The sequence below is a fragment of the Chiloscyllium punctatum genome, chromosome 32 (genome assembly GCF_047496795.1).
Source record: "Chiloscyllium punctatum isolate Juve2018m chromosome 32, sChiPun1.3, whole genome shotgun sequence".
NCBI classification, from domain to species: domain Eukaryota; kingdom Metazoa; phylum Chordata; class Chondrichthyes; order Orectolobiformes; family Hemiscylliidae; genus Chiloscyllium; species Chiloscyllium punctatum.
The window spans coordinates 55,702,552-55,718,213 of NC_092770.1; the positions used below are offsets into that span (position 1 = coordinate 55,702,552).

Consider the following 15,662-nt stretch of genomic DNA (forward strand, 5'->3'; position numbering starts at 1 on the left):
TCAATCCCAATGTTGCGTGTCTTTCTAATTAAAGCAATCTTTTGAGAGAGATTTGTAGTGAGTCACCCAACCACTAACACTCCATTCTCAGAAACCAGAGACTAACTTCTCGCTGTCTTCCTTCATTCCTCCCATTCTGAAGGTCTGCCGAATCAGTGTGCTTTATTTAATGTGTTTCAGACATGCAGCGGTATGACTGCGCCATGAGCTGGAATGCACATTCCGGGGAAGTTTATTCAGTTGAATTCAGCTATGATGAAAACTCAGTTTACAGCATCGGTGAAGATGGAAAGGTAATTGCATAGCTATCACACAGGGAACTTGAATGGTGTGAGTGAACAATTCAGTCAGAGGGGCGGTAACACTTGGAACTCTACCTGTACTTCACCGAAGGATAATCCTGCTTCCTCCAGAGTCTTACAGATTAGATTACTCAGTGTGGAAACAGGCCCTTCGGCCCAACAAGTCCACACCGACCCGCCGAAGCTTATACCACCTAGACCCATACTCCTACATTTACCCCTTCACCTAACACTACGGGCAATTTACATGGCCAATTCACCTAACCTGCACATTATTTTTGGATTTTTTGGGAGGAAACCGGAGCACCCTGAGGAAACCCACGCAGACACAGGGAGAATGTGCAAACTCCACACAGAGAGTCGCCTGAGACGGGAATTGAACCCGGGTCTCTGGCGCTGTGAGGCAGCAGTGCTAACCACTGTGCCACCCACAAATCATAGCATGATGGAATTCCCTACAGTGGGAGTGGGCCACTCGGCCCATCAAGTCTGCACTGACCCTCTGAAGACAATCCCAGAGCCATACCTGTACCATGTAACCCTGCATTTCCCATGGCTGACTCACCTGGCCTGCGCATCTTCGGACTATGGAAGGGAACCCATGGAGAAACTGGGAGAATGCGCAAATTCCACACAGACAGTTGCTGAAGGGTGGAATTGAACCTGGGTCCCTGGTGCCCTGAGGCAGCAGTGCTAACCACTGAGCCACCGTGCCGTCGCTGTGCCACCTTCCGTTTAATCAGAAATACTCTTCCACATTCAGTTTTTCACAGTGGAGTGCATGCAAGAAGCTTCCAGTTAGACTTATTTGGAAGGATATGGTTGAGAGTCTGTGGTAGATGAGGTGCCAAGTCAGGGCAGGACTGATGCACTTAATGGTAGGCTCCTGGTAAGTGTTGCTGAACAACGAGACTTGGAATGTAGTCATAGTTCCTTGAAAGTGGAGTTGCAGGTAGATAGACAGTGAAGAAGGCATTTGGTATGCTTGTCTTTATTGGTCAGTGCATTGAGTATAGGAGTTGGGAGGTCATGTTGTGGCCACTTGGTTAGGATATTGGCTAGGCCATTTTTGGAATACTGTGCAGTTCTGGTCTCTCTGATATACAAAAAATGTTGTGAAGCTTGAAAGGGTTCAGAAAAGATGTCCAAGGATGTTACCAGGATTGGAGGGTTTCAGTTATAGGGAGAGGCTGAATAGGCTAGGGCTATTTTCTCTGGAGTGTCGGATGCTGAGGGGTGACCTTATAGAGGTTTATAAAATCATGAGGGGCATGGGTAGGGTAAATAGACAAGGTAGTCTTCTTGGAGTGGGAGAGACCAAACCTAGAGGGCATAGGTTTACGGTGAGAGGGGCAAGATTTAAAAGGGACTGAAGGGTCAATGTTTTCACATAGAGGGTGGTGCATGTGTGGAATGAGTTGCCAAAGGAAGTGGTTACGAATGGTGCAACTACAACATTTAAGAGGTATATGAATATGAAGGGTTTCGAGGGATAGGGGCCAAATGCTGGCAGATGGGACTAGATTTATCTAGGATAGCTGGTCAGCATGGACAAAGGGTCTGTTTTGTGCTTGACATCTTTGACTCTTGTGTCTGTTGGTGACTGGGTGTGCTTGAACATTTGGAGGATTGTTTCATTGATTAAGTCAGAATAAGTTTAAAGTTTGTTGCAGTAAGTTGGTTTGTGTATCCAATTAAGAGATATATAAGTTTTAATTAATCTGATGAGTTTGGCTTTTCATTTTTGATTCTCTTATTGATCCAGTTTATTCAATGGAACATACATAAGAGCGGAGTCAAGGTTTCTGAATGCGAGATGCAGTCAGATGCTATCGGCCCATTTGTCCTGTCTGGGTACAGTGGGTACAAGCAAGTTCAGGTGCCCCGTGGAAGACTATTTGCATTTGATTCAGAAGGGCACTATGTACTCACTTGTTCCTCCTCCGGTGGAATTATTCACAAGGTAAGGCTCAAACATCTGTATATGTAATGGGAACTTAGTTTACTTTCAGATTCTTCTGAAGAATCAGTTGATACTGTGATATGACTTCCTTACTACTTCATCCAGTAGCCATTTGTTCAGCTTACAAAAAACAGTGCACATGACAGACTGCCCAATATGAAGCATTATAGCTGAGCATTGTTGCCTCAATTAAAATGTGTGCTTTCAACAAAAGTAATAATATAGCTATCAGGACTTGGATTTCTGGTTGTATGTTTCTTTGCCCTCCCATACCATAAGCACTGATCCTAACTGCAGCCCTGGAATTCATGTCCTGCCATAGGTGGCATCTAATCTAGATGTTACTTTACAATTACCTTAGTATTATGATTCACTCTTGTGGTGAAATTACTCTTGTTCAGTGCTGATTCAAGTCTACCTGGAATACTGTATGCAGTTCTGGGTGCGACATATCAGGAAGGATGTATTGGTCTTGGTGCAGCACCGATTCAGTGCAATAATACCAGGGCTAAAAAGCTTATATTATGAGGACAGATTTTGCAAAGTACTTTCCCTTCAGTTGGGGTGGTCTGGGTATTTAGAAAGACAAAGTAAGTTGATTAGGAATTATTTTCTCTGCTGGAGAACCCAGAACAAGAGCTCACTCGTTTCCTCCAATGACACTTCACGTTGACCGTTATTTCAGAGATGTGCAACTGATATTGGTGCATATTTGTCAGGTGAGGACATTATGAACTAGGAAACAATGGCAAATTGAGCATGACTGATCTATCAGAACTGATTTATAGCTTAATTCTCATCTAATTGAATAGAGAACAGGCTCAAGGGGCTAAGTGGCTTACTCATATTTCTCTACTCCAATTGTATGATGCAGTTGCTGTTACTCTTACTGGGCTGAGTTATACTACCTCAAAGATGGAATTGATTTCTGACCAATTGGACTGTGTAGATGGATTATGGCGATGCCATTCCCATGATTGAGCAGTGGAGCAGGTTTGGTCAGGATATGGAAGGAAAAGGATGACAGCAAATGATCATGTTAAGCCCAAGTGGATACAATGCACCACCTGAAACTATGGATGTAGAGAGCAGGTGAACGGGTAGTAAATGCTCAGCAAAGAGCAGTGAAAGCATTATTTTATACACATGCTCTAAAATTATAAGATTCTTGGGTGCCATTAGGTTAAAGTTTGTGCATGCTGTAATACATGTATAAATATTTCACTGGGGAGTAAAACTTATTGCTTAATCAGGCTGTTCCTTGCCCCAGAACACACCGCACGTATGTGCAGCTCATTTGCAGGTTCCACCATCTGAGCCTTGTGTTTTAAAATACCACATTATAAAAGATCTTGAAGTAAGGGAGCACTTAGGAGGCAGCAATCATAATGTGGTAGAGTTCAGTCTGCAGTTTGAAAGAGAGAAGGCAAAATTGGATGTAATGGTGTTACAGTTAAATAAAGGTAATTACAGGGGCATGAGAGAGGAACTGACAAAAATTGACCTGAAGCAGAGCCTTGCAGGGAAGACAGTAGAGCAACAATGGCAGGAGTTTCTGGGTGTAATTGAGGATACAGTACAGACGTTCATCCCAAAGAAAAGAAAGATTATCCGGGGGGAGGATTAGACAGCCGTGGCTGACAAAGGAAGTCAGGAGATGTATCAAAGAAAAAGACAGAGCCTATAAAGTGGCCAAGAACACTGGGAAATCAGAATATTGGGAAGGCTACAAAAACAAACAGGATGACAAAGGGAGAAATAAGGAAGGAGAGGATCAAATATGAAGGTAGGCTAGCCAGTAATATTAGAAATGATAGTAAAAGTTTTTTTCAATACATAAGAAACAAACAAGAGGCAAACATAGACAGTGAGCCGTTCCAAATTGCTGCTGGAAGACTAGTGATGGGAGATCAGGAAATAGCTGAAGAACTTAATAAGTACGTTGCATCAGTCTTCACAGTGGAAGACATGAATAATATCCCAACAATTAAGGAAAGTCAGGGGGAGAATTGAGTATGACAGCCATTACGAAAGAGGAAGTGCTATAGAAAAGCTAAAAGGTCTAAAAATTGATAAATCTCCTGGCCCCAATGGGCTACATTCTAGAGTTCTGAGAGAGGTGGCTGAGGAAATAGCGGAGGCATTGGTTGTGATCTTTGGAAAGTCACTGGAGTCAGGGAAAGTCCCGGATGATTGGAAAATCACTGTTGTAACCCCCTTGTTCAAGAAAGGATCAAGAAAAAAGATGGAAAATTATAGGCAGATTAGCCAAACCTCTGTTGTTGGTAAAGTTCTCGAATCCATCGTTAAGGATGAGATTTCTAAATTCTTGGAAGTGCAGGGTCGGATTAGAAAAAGTCAGCATGGATTTAGTAAGGGGAGGTCATGCCTGACAAACTTGTTAGAATTCTTTGAAGAGGTAACAAGTTGGTTAGACCAGGGAAACCCAGTGGATGTTATCTATCTAGACTTCCAAAAGGCTTCTCATAAGGTGCCCAACAGGGGGCTGCTGAGTAAAGTGAGGGCTCATGGTGTTCGAGGTGAGCTACTGATATGGAATGGCTGTCTGACAGAAGGCAGAGAGTTGGGATAAAAAGTTCTTTTTTGGAATGGCAGCCAGTGACAAGTAGTGTCCCATAGGGTTCAGTGTTGGGGGCCACAGCTGTTCACTTAATGCGATTAGATTAGATTCCCTACAGTGTGGAAACAGGCCCTTCGGCCCAACAAGTTCACACTGACCCTCTGAAGAGTAACCCACCCAGACCCATTTCCCTCTGACTAATGCACTGAACACTATGGGCAATTTAGCATGGCCAATCCACCTAACCTTCACATCTTTGGACTGTGGGAGGAAACTGGAGCACCCAGAGGAAACCACACTAACACAGGGAGAATGTGCAAACTTCACACAGTCACCCGAGGCTGGAATCGAACCTGGGACCCTGGTGCTGTGAGGCAAGCAGCGCTAACCACTGAGCCACCATGCCGCCCCGTGAGCTGGATGAAGGGCCTGGAGGCATTCTGGCAAAGTTCGGCGAGGATACAAAATTAGGCAGATAGGCAGGTAGTACTGAGGAGGTGAGAAGGCTGCAGAAAGATTTAGACGGTTTAGGAGAATGGTCCAAGAAATGGCTGATTAAATCAACAAATGCAAGATCTTACACTTTGGGAAAAAGAATACAGGCATGGACTATGAGAAAATTCATAAAACCAAAGTACAAAGGGATCTGGGAATGCTAGTCCAGGATTCTCTAAAGATTAACTTGCAGATTGAATCTGAGTTTAAGAAAGCAAATGTTTTGTTGTAATTTCTATCAAGAAGGTTGGAATATATAAGCAGTGATGTGCTTCTGAGATTTTAAAAAGCTCTAGTTAGGCCCCATTTCGAATACTGTGTCCAATTTTGGGCCCCAGACCTCAGGAACGACGTGTGTCCAGCAGAGATTCACAATGATGATCCCTGTTATGGTAGGCTGAGGATCCTGGGATTGTATTCATTAGATTTTGGTGGTTATGGGGAGATCTAATAGAAACTTATAAGATGGATAGAAAGAGTAAACACTGGGAAGTATTCTCCTCGAGGAGGGGAGACTGCGACTCATGGGCACAGCCTTACAATTAGAGGGGATCAATTTAGAACAGAAATGAGGACAGTTCTTCAGCCAGAGAGTGGTGGGCCTGTGGGATTCATTGCCAAGGAGCACAGTGGAGGCCAGAACATTAAATGTTTTCAAGGCAGAGATTGATAAATTCTTGATCTTGCAAGGAATTAAAGGCTACCTGGAGAGTGCAGGTAAATGGAGTTGAAATGCCCATCAGCCATGATTAAATGGCGGAGTAGACTCGATGAGCCAAATGGCCTTCCTTCCACTCCTATGTCTTACGGTCTTACATTCTTTGGATTTAGCCTCTGCATCATGACTCTCTGCCACATGGCATATGGTGACAGTGTGATGGCGTGCAAGTGCACAGTGCTATGCAACATATTGGTGACCATGTGATCAGTCATATCAACTATGTGACACTGCACATGACCCATCATATTGTGTGCCACATGGCATATAGTTACAGAGTGGTGGTGTCCACTAAGAGTAGCAGGGTAGTCATGAGCAACAGTAACAGAGTACTTGTTATGGGGTCTTTAACTTTCCAAATATTGACTGGAAATACTAAAGTTCAAGTATGTTAGATGGGGTCAGGTTTTGAGCAATGTGTGCAGGATGGTTTCCTGACATAGTATGTAGACAAGCCAACAAAGGGGCAAAGCTGCATTGGATTTGGTACTGGGTAATGAACCTGGCCGGGTGTTAGATTTGGAGGTAGGTGAGCACTTTGGTGATAGTGACCACAATTCGATCATGTTTACTTTAACAATGGAAAAGGATAGGTATTTAACACAGGGAAAGAGTTACTACTGGGGGAAAGGCAATTATGATACAATTTGGCAAGATTTAGGATGCACAGGATGGGGAAGGAAACTGCACGGAATGGGCACAATTGAAATGAGGAGCCTCTTAAATGAACTGCATGTCCTTGACAAGTATGTACCGGTCAGGCCAGGAGGATGTTGTCAAGCGAGGGAGCCGTGGTTTACTAAAGAAGTTGAATCTCTTGTCAAGAAGAAGGCTTATGTTACGATGGGACGTGAAGGCTCAGTTAGGGCACTTGAGAGTTATAAGTTAGCCAGAAAAGACCTAAAGAGAGAGCTAAGAAGATCCAGGAGGGGACATGAGAAGTTATTGGCAGAAAGGATCAAGGAAAACCTTAAGGTTTTCAAAAGGAATACCGGAAATAAAAGAATGACAAGAGTAAGATTAGAGCCAATCAAGCATAGTAATGGGAAGTTGTACATGGAGTCTGAGGAGATGGGGACGTACTAAATGAATATTTTTCCTCAGTATTCACACTGGGAAAAGACAATGTGGTCGAGGAGAATACTGAGATACAGGCTACTAGACTAGGCAATATTGAGGTTCACAAGGAGGAGGTGTTAGCAATTCTGGAGGGTGGAAAATATGTAAGTCCCCTGGGCCAGATGGGATTTATCCTAGGATTCTCTGGGAAGCCAGGAGGAGATTGCCGAGCCTTTGGTTTTGATCTTTGTCGTCATTCCCTACAGGAATATTGCCAGAAGACAGGAACAGAGCAAATGTTGTCCCCTTGTTCAAGAAGGGGTGTAGAGACAACCCTGGAAATTATAGACCTATGAGCCTTAGTTTGGTTGTGGGTAAAGTGTTGGAAAGGGTTATAACAGATAGGATTTATAATCTTCTGGAGAGGAATAAGTTGATTAGGGACAGTCAACACGGTTTTGTGAAGGGTCGTGTCTCACAAACCTGACAGTTCTTTGAGATGGTGACCAAACAGGTGGATGAAATTAAAGTGGTTGATGTGGTGTGTATGGATTTCAGTAAAGCGTTTGAAAATGTTCCCCAGGGTAGGTGATTTAGCAGTTTGGATCAGAAATTATCTAGCTGAAAGAAGGTAGAAGCTGGTGATTGGTGGGAAATTTTCAATCTGGAGTTCAGTTACTAATGGTGAACCTCAAGGATCTGTTTTGGGGCCACTGCTGTTTGTCATTTTTATAAATGACCAAGATGAGGGCATAGAAGGATATGTTAGTAAATTTGTAGATGACACTAAGGTCGGTGGAGTTGTGGATAGTGCTGAAGGATGTTGCAGGTTACAGAGGGACATAGATAAGCTGAGGAGCTGGGTTGAGAAGTGGCAAATGGTGTTTAATGCAGAAAAGTGTGATGTGATTCACTTTGGAAGGACTAATAGGAATAAAGTACAGGCCCTTCGGCCCTTAATGTTGCACCAACCTGCAAAATTAATCTAATGCCCATCTAACCTATACTGTTCTATTATCCATATGTATGTCTAATGCCCCTTTAATTGCCCTTAACTTCGGCAAGTTACAGACAGGCCGTTCCACCTCCCTACTACTCTCTGAGTAAAGAAACTACCACTAATATCTGTCCTAGGTCTATCACCCCTCAATTTAAAGCTATGTCCCCTCGTGTTAGCTGCCTTTATCTGAGGAAAAAGGTTCTCCCTGCCCACCCTATCTAACCCTCTGATTATCTTATATGTCTCAATTAAGTCACCTCTCAACCTCCTTCTCTCCTTATTCTCGGTTCCCTCAGCCTTTCCTCGTGAGACCTTCCTTCCATACCAGGCAACATTCTAGTAAATCTCCTCTGAACCCCGTGCAAAGCTTCCACATTCTGCCTATAATGCGGTCACCTGAATTGCATGCAATACTCCAGATACGGCCTTACCAGTGTCTTGTACAGCTGAAGCATGACCTCATGGCTCCAAAACTCAATCCCTCTACCAATAAATGCCAACACACCATATGCCTTCTTAACAACTCCTGGGTGGCAACTTTCAGGGATATATGCACCTGGACACCGAGATCTCTGTTCATCTACACTGCCAAGAATTTTACTATTAGCCCAGTACTCTGCATTCCTGAAACTACTTCTGAAGTGAATGACCTCACATTTTTTCATATTAAACTTCATTTGCCACTTCTCAACCCAGCTTTCCATTTTATATATGTCCCTCTGTAACCCACAACATCCTTGAGTGCGATCCATGACTCTGCCTACCCTAGTGTGATCCGCAAATTTTCTAACCCATCCTTCTACACCCACCTCCAGATCATTTATAAAACTGACAAACAACAGTGGTCCCAAATTGGATCCTTGTGGCACACCGCTGGTAATTAAGCTCCAGGATGAATATTTCCCATCAACCACCACCCCCTGTCTTCTTTCAGCTCGCCAATTTCTGATCCAAATGTTAAATCACCTTCAATCCTGAAACTCCTTATTTTGTGCAATAGCCTAGCATGGGGAACCTTATCAATGTCTTACTTCAACCGCCTTACCTTCATTCACCTGTTTGGTCACCTTCTCAAAGAACTCAATAAGTGAGTGAGACATGACCTCCCCTTTACAGAACCTTGTTAACTATCCCCAATCAAATTATACCTTTCCAGATGATTATAAATCCTATCTCTTATAACCTTTGCCAATATCTTACCCACAACCGAAGCCTATAACCAGGCTTGTCCCGACTCTCCTTAAACAAGGGAACAACGTTTGCGATCCTCCAGTCTTCTGGCGTTATTCCTGTCGACAATGATGACATAAAGATCAAAGCCAAAGGCTCTGCAATTTCCTCCCTAGCTTCCCAGAGAATCCGAGGATAAATTCCATCTGGTCCCAGAGTCTTATCTTACAGTCTGTATCTCCGTATTCTCAGTAACACTGCCCTTTTACAATGTGCATGCTGATGAAAAGTATCCATTAAGTCCTCAGATTCCCCACACAACTTTTCACTACTATCTTTGATCAGCCCTAATCTTACTCTAGTCATTCTTTTATTCCTGATGTACTTATAGAAAGTCTTAAGGTTGTCCTTGATCCTATCTACCAACTTCTCATATCCCCTCCTGGCTCTTCTTAGCCCTCTCTTTAGGTCTTTTCTGGCTAACTTATAGCTCTCAAGACCCCTAACTGAGCCTTCACGCCTCATCCTCACGTAAGCCTTCCTCTTCCTAGAGCTTCAACTTCTTTAGTAAACCATGGCTCCCTCTCTCGACAACTACCTCCCGGCCTGATTGGTACATACTTATCAAGGACCCGTAGTAGCTGTTCCTTGAATAAGTTCCACATTTCAATTGTGTCCATCCCCTGCAGTTTCCTTCCCCATCCTATGCATCCTAAATCTTGCCTAATCGCATCATAATTGCTTTTCCTCCAGTTATACCTCTTTCCCTGCAGTATATACCTTTCCCAGCCCATTGCTATTGTAAACATAACCGAGTTATGGTCACTATCTCCAAAGTGCTCCCCTACGTCCAAATCTGGCCAGGTTCATTCCCCAGTTCTAAATCCAATATGGCACCACCCCTTGTTGGCCTGCCTTCATACTGTGTCAGTACGTAGTCGGTAAGAGTACCGTGCTATTAGTGAGATTCCTGATAGTGTAGATGAGCAAAGAGATCTCAGTATCCATGAACATAGATCCTTGAAAGTTGCCAACCAGGTTGATAGGATTGTTCAGAAGGCATACGGTGTGTTCGTTTTTATTGGTAGAGGGGTTGAGTTTCGGAGCCACAAGGTCATGTTGCAGCTGTACAAAACTCTGGTGTGGCCGCACTTGGAGTATTGCGTTCAGTTCTGGTCACTGCACTATCGGAAGGATGTGGAACCCTTGGAAACGGTTCAGAGGAAATTTACGAGGATGTTGCCTGGTATGGAGGGTGAGTCTTATGAGGAAAGGCTGAGGGACTTGAGGCTGTTTTCATTAGAGAGCAGAAGGTTGAGAGGTGACTTAATTGAGACATATATGATAATCAGAGGGTTAGATAGGGTGGACAGTGAGAGCCTTTTTCCTCGGATGGTGATGGCCAGCATGAGAGGACATAGCTTTAAATTGAGGGTTGATAGATATCAGAGGTAGTTTCTTTACTCCGAGTAGTAGGGATGTGGAATGCACTGCCTGTAACAGTAGTAGTCTCGCCAAGTTTAAGTGCATTTAAATGGTCATTGGATTAACAGATGGATGAAAATGGAATAGTGTAGGATAGATGGGCTTCAGATTGGTTCAACAGGTTGGTGGAACATCGGGAGCCGAAGGGCCTGTACTGCGCTGTAATGTTCTATGTTCTGTGACACTGTGCTCACACCGCAAATGCATGGCACAACAACCTGAGAATGGGGTATTTACATTTGTTTCCTTAAAAAGCCAGCAATAGGAGTACAAAACTATATATATCGTGATGATGTATATCACAGAGCCCCCGTACGAGATTCACTAAGCAGTTTGTCTCATTGACTGTCCACAGTACAAATAAGCCCAGGAGTAAACCGTTTCAGCCATTCATCAATTTCTATCACATCCAAAAATATTTGGCAGGTGTAGTTACATGCAGCAGTAATAATGTGCCTAGCTTTTGCTAATTGATGTAATTGATCTGTAGCTAACAGACCTTTTGAAAAAGGCAAGTCTGGATTACAAGGGTTTGAATACCTTTACATTTATTTGTTTCCTGATATTTACTTCTCTTTCATCAGTCAATGTTTTACAAACTTGAAAGGTCTAAGTCTAATTTATAATTCACTTTTTCACTAATTCCCTTGTGACGCCAGGGTGGTCTCATAGCAACCTATCGATTCTAACTGGTTGAGACAGGTTAGATGCAGAAATGATATTCCTGATTCTTCACCCAGAGTGTGGTGAGTCTGTGGAATTCATTACTACTGAATGTCAGACCATCCTCTTCCTATTCTTATAAACCATTTCACATTTTTCATAATTCTTGCTACTTTTCTACTCCAACATCTCCAAATTTGGGCACATTTGACAAATCTAGATGGTGGGAAGTGCGGAGAGGAGGAATGGATGAGTTAGAAGTAGCTGAGTGGAAGGGGAGGCATGAGCGAGTCAATGCGAGGATGAGTACAGATGAACAGTACAAGTGAGTGTATGTTGCAGAAATGGGTTGAGAAGGTGGGTATGTGTGTGGCCGAGAGAAAGAAACTGGTTTGAATAGGTATGTGGAATTAATGGGGAATAGGGCTTAACTGAGTCTTCTGTTATCATGGAAAATGAAGAGTTTAGCTGAATCCTGTCTGAGTATGTTAAATAAGATGATTTGCAGAATACTGAATTTTTTTCATGTTTATTATGTCCTATTTTCTTGATCTATAATACTTTAATATACAAAATATTCCTCTGCTACTTTATTGCTGTTCTGGTTTTTCCAGAGTTGTTAATTTTCAAAAGTTTTCACATATTTATTCATGGGACATGGACATTACTGACAAGACCAGAATTTCTTGCCCAACCTTAATTACCCTTGAGAAAATGGCGCTGAAATAAAATATGATTGATTAATTTTTATGAAGCTTCACCTTCAGTCTCTAGCTGCACTGATTGCAGTAATGCTGAGTTCACTTTGGTAATTTGATAGTAATGCATTGGTGTACATACTTGATTGTTATAGAAGGTAAACAAAGGGAAAATGGCATATTTGAAATAACCTCATCGCATTTGATAAAGATTTATAAATAAATGATTCCTTTGTAAATAAAAAAAGAAAAAAATGTTTCAGATTTTTTTTCCTTTGGCCTTTCCTATTTCCATGTCCTGTCCTAATGGTGTGGTTATGTTTTCAAGTGATCTTTTAGATTTGGCCATTTGTAAATGAATACTGTATGTGATTTTTGTATGTGAGATTCTATCTTTTACTACATTTTTGAGATGAAAATCCTATTTTCTTTCAACATATTCCTACAGAAACAAATTCTTGTTGTTTTGGTTAATCTGTACTGGGGCTAACACTTCATGGGGATAGGCAAAAGTTGACCCAAGAATAAACAAGACTCTAGATTCAATTGTTCTGTTGACTGCAGTATGCGTTTTGTCTTCTAGCTGACAAATTCAGAGCAAATTTTGGAGCCTTGCCTGTCACTTGGAGGTCATCGAGCACCAGTGGTCACTGTCGATTGGTGCACTGCAATGGATTGTGGGACATGCCTTACAGCATCCATGGATGGGAGGGTTAAGCTGACAACTCTACTAGCCCAAAAAGCATGAATGGAAAACCGTTAAGACTGAAGCTACACTTTGGCTGACTGATTGACATTGCCTCATTAGCAAGGTGCAGGGCATTGCAATACTGTGCTTCCAATTCAATCTGTGTAAATATGTGAAAGTTTCACTAACCAAATGATTCCAATATTTTGCTGCATTCCCTCCAGTTACGTACCTCTCTATTGTCTGGCTAACAGCTTTTTATATGAAAGCCATTTCTGTTATAGTCTCATTTTTAAAATTTCACTTCAAGAACAGCATATTGTGGATGACAGGGCCAGAGTTACTGTACTGTCTCAGCTTGATTATTTAAATATATTGTGGCCTGGGCACCCCTTTAATAGTAGCTGTCACCTCTTCTGTCACAATAATGGAACATGTCCTCAGGATGAGCAAATGTGCTGCCTTTTAAACTCTTGTCACACTATTGTGACATGAGCTGCATGTAATGTTTTGTGGTTCTACTATGTGCTGGCCATTTTAGGACCCAATTCAATCATAGATTCATGGGCAAGATCTTTGTTAGCTTTGCTGATCTAAGATGGAACAGTTGTTTGATACAACACCTCAATTTAGTGCCTTTGGTAGAAGATTCAATGTTGTCTAACATCTTACTTCTGTGATATCGATTACCATCTAGTGGACTGTTTTTGCATTTTTTGTTTGTGCACAAGATCTGGGTAAATGATAAGATTTCATGGTTGGGTATGCTGCAGATGCTCTTAATAGCCTCATGGTAACCTCATGGGCTTGCAGGATCATACATAAGAAGGAAACGTGAACAAAATAAACCTGATCCAGAAGTATTCACATTTTTATTTGCATGACTTTGTGTTCTATGCCTCACTTTGTCTTAGTTGAGAATTAAAGTGTAACAACCTGCTTGGAGGATTTTGTAAATACTCTTAACTGGTAATGTAGTTTTATCAAATGGGCAGAAGTAGAAGAAACACTGTTTACTAGAATGTAAGAGGATGTAGTGGTGCAGAGTTTCAATTTCTACCAACAAAATCTTGAACAAATTTCTATCTTTGCTGTGCAAGTCGATGTATTTGTTGATAGAGTCTGTGGATGAGTGCCATGCCTCTAGGAATTCCCTGGCTGTTCTCTGTTTGGCTTGCCCTATAATAGTAGTGTTGTCCCAGTCGAGTTCATGTTGCTTGTCATCTGCATGTGTGGCTACTAAAGATAGCTGGTCATATTGTTTCGTGGCGAGTTGATGTTCATGGATGCGGATCGTTAGCTGTCTTCCTGTTTGTCCTATGTAGTGTTTTGTGCAGTCCTTGCATGGGATTTTGTACACTACATTAGTTTTGTTCATGCTGGGTATTGGGTCCTTCGTTCTGGTGAGTTGTCTGAGAGTGGCTGTTGGTTTGTGTGCTGTTATGAGTCCTAGTGGTCGCAGTGGCTGTCAGTTCAGAAATGCTCCTGATGTATGGTAGTGTGGCTAGTCCTTTAGGTTGCGGCATGTCCTCGTTCCATTGTGTCTCCCTTGGGCATCTGTTGATGAAATTGCGGGGGTATCTGTTTTTGGCGAATACATTGTATAGGTGTTCTTCTTCCTCTTTTTGCAGTTCTGGTGTACTGCAGTGTGTTGTGGCCCTTTTGAATAGTGTCTTGATGCAACTTCGTTTGTGTGTGTTGGGGTGGTTGCTTTCGTAGTTTAGGACTTGACAACCAGAAGCGGCAGATTCAAACCACTATAAATGCAGGAGGAAAGATCTCAGAAGCGCTTCACAGGAGGCCCCCAAGCACCGAGGATGTCACCTAGACAGGGGACGAAACGTCTGCAACACAACTTCCCAGCTCGGCAAATAGAACCACAACAACGAGCACCCGAGCTACAAATCTTCTAACAAACTTTGAACTTAAGATCTTATTCCTACTCGAAGATGAAATGCAAATGATAATCAAGACATGAATGCAAACTTTTTTCTTCACCATGTGCCTTATACTCAACCACAGTAGATGTTACCTATATAGTATTGGAAGTATTATAATTGTTTTAGTACTTTGTACAAGCTGGGGCCATTTTATTTTGTTTAACTTTGCTAATATCTTGTTTTCCCGAAATATCGATTCTCCTGCTCCTCGGATGCTGCCTGGCCTGCTTTGTTTTTCCAGCACCACATTTTTCAACTCTGGTCTCCAGCATCTGCAGTACTCACTTTTTCCTAGTATCTTGTTTGTCCATTTTTTGACGCGTGCCAAGCATCCCCTCGGAAACAGTCCCTCATGAATAAATTGAACCCCTGTTTGTTTGTGAGGTACATGGAACATTCCTTGTTTTGATCAAGTGCCTCTCCACAACCTTTTCTCTGGTATATCCCGGGTGGCAGGATCACTCAGTGGTTAGCACTGCTGTCTCACAGCACCAGGAACCCAGGTTTGAATCCTGCCTCGGGCGATTATCTGTGTGGAGTTTACAGATTCTCCCTATGTTGTCTTGGGTTTCCTTTGGCTGCTCTGGTTTCCTCCCACAGTCCAAAGATGTGCAGGTTAAATTGTCCTTAGTGTTAGGTGCATTAGTCAGGGGTAAATATAGGATAGGGGAATGGGTCTAGGTGGGTTACTCTTTAGAAGGTCAGTGTGGACTTATTGGGCTGAAGGACCTGTTTCCATACTATAGGGAATTTAATCTATTTATGACATCATTGGTGCTACTTTTCTCATTTTGGAAAATGGAAGAAATTATGAATGTTGCTTCCAATGTCCCCCCTCCTCTTCACCTTGTCCATCTCTCACTCCTTCCTTCCCTTTCTTGACAAATCTGTTCCTATTTC

General features: G+C 42.5%; 1 protein-coding gene across 2 annotated transcripts in view; it reads left to right on the forward strand.

Annotated features, from left to right (window-relative positions):
- Positions 1 to 13,703, forward strand: part of wdr91 (WD repeat domain 91) — a 130,212-nt gene extending 116,509 nt beyond the window's left edge. For both annotated transcript variants that reach the window (XM_072552426.1, XM_072552427.1), the window contains exons 14-16: positions 181 to 293; positions 2,068 to 2,265; positions 12,718 to 13,703. In XM_072552426.1, the coding sequence (XP_072408527.1) occupies positions 181 to 293; positions 2,068 to 2,265; positions 12,718 to 12,882 (476 nt within the window). In that variant the 3' untranslated portion in view covers positions 12,883 to 13,703. The remainder of the gene's footprint in view (positions 1 to 180; positions 294 to 2,067; positions 2,266 to 12,717) is intronic.
- The last annotated feature ends 1,959 nt before the right edge of the window (positions 13,704 to 15,662 follow it).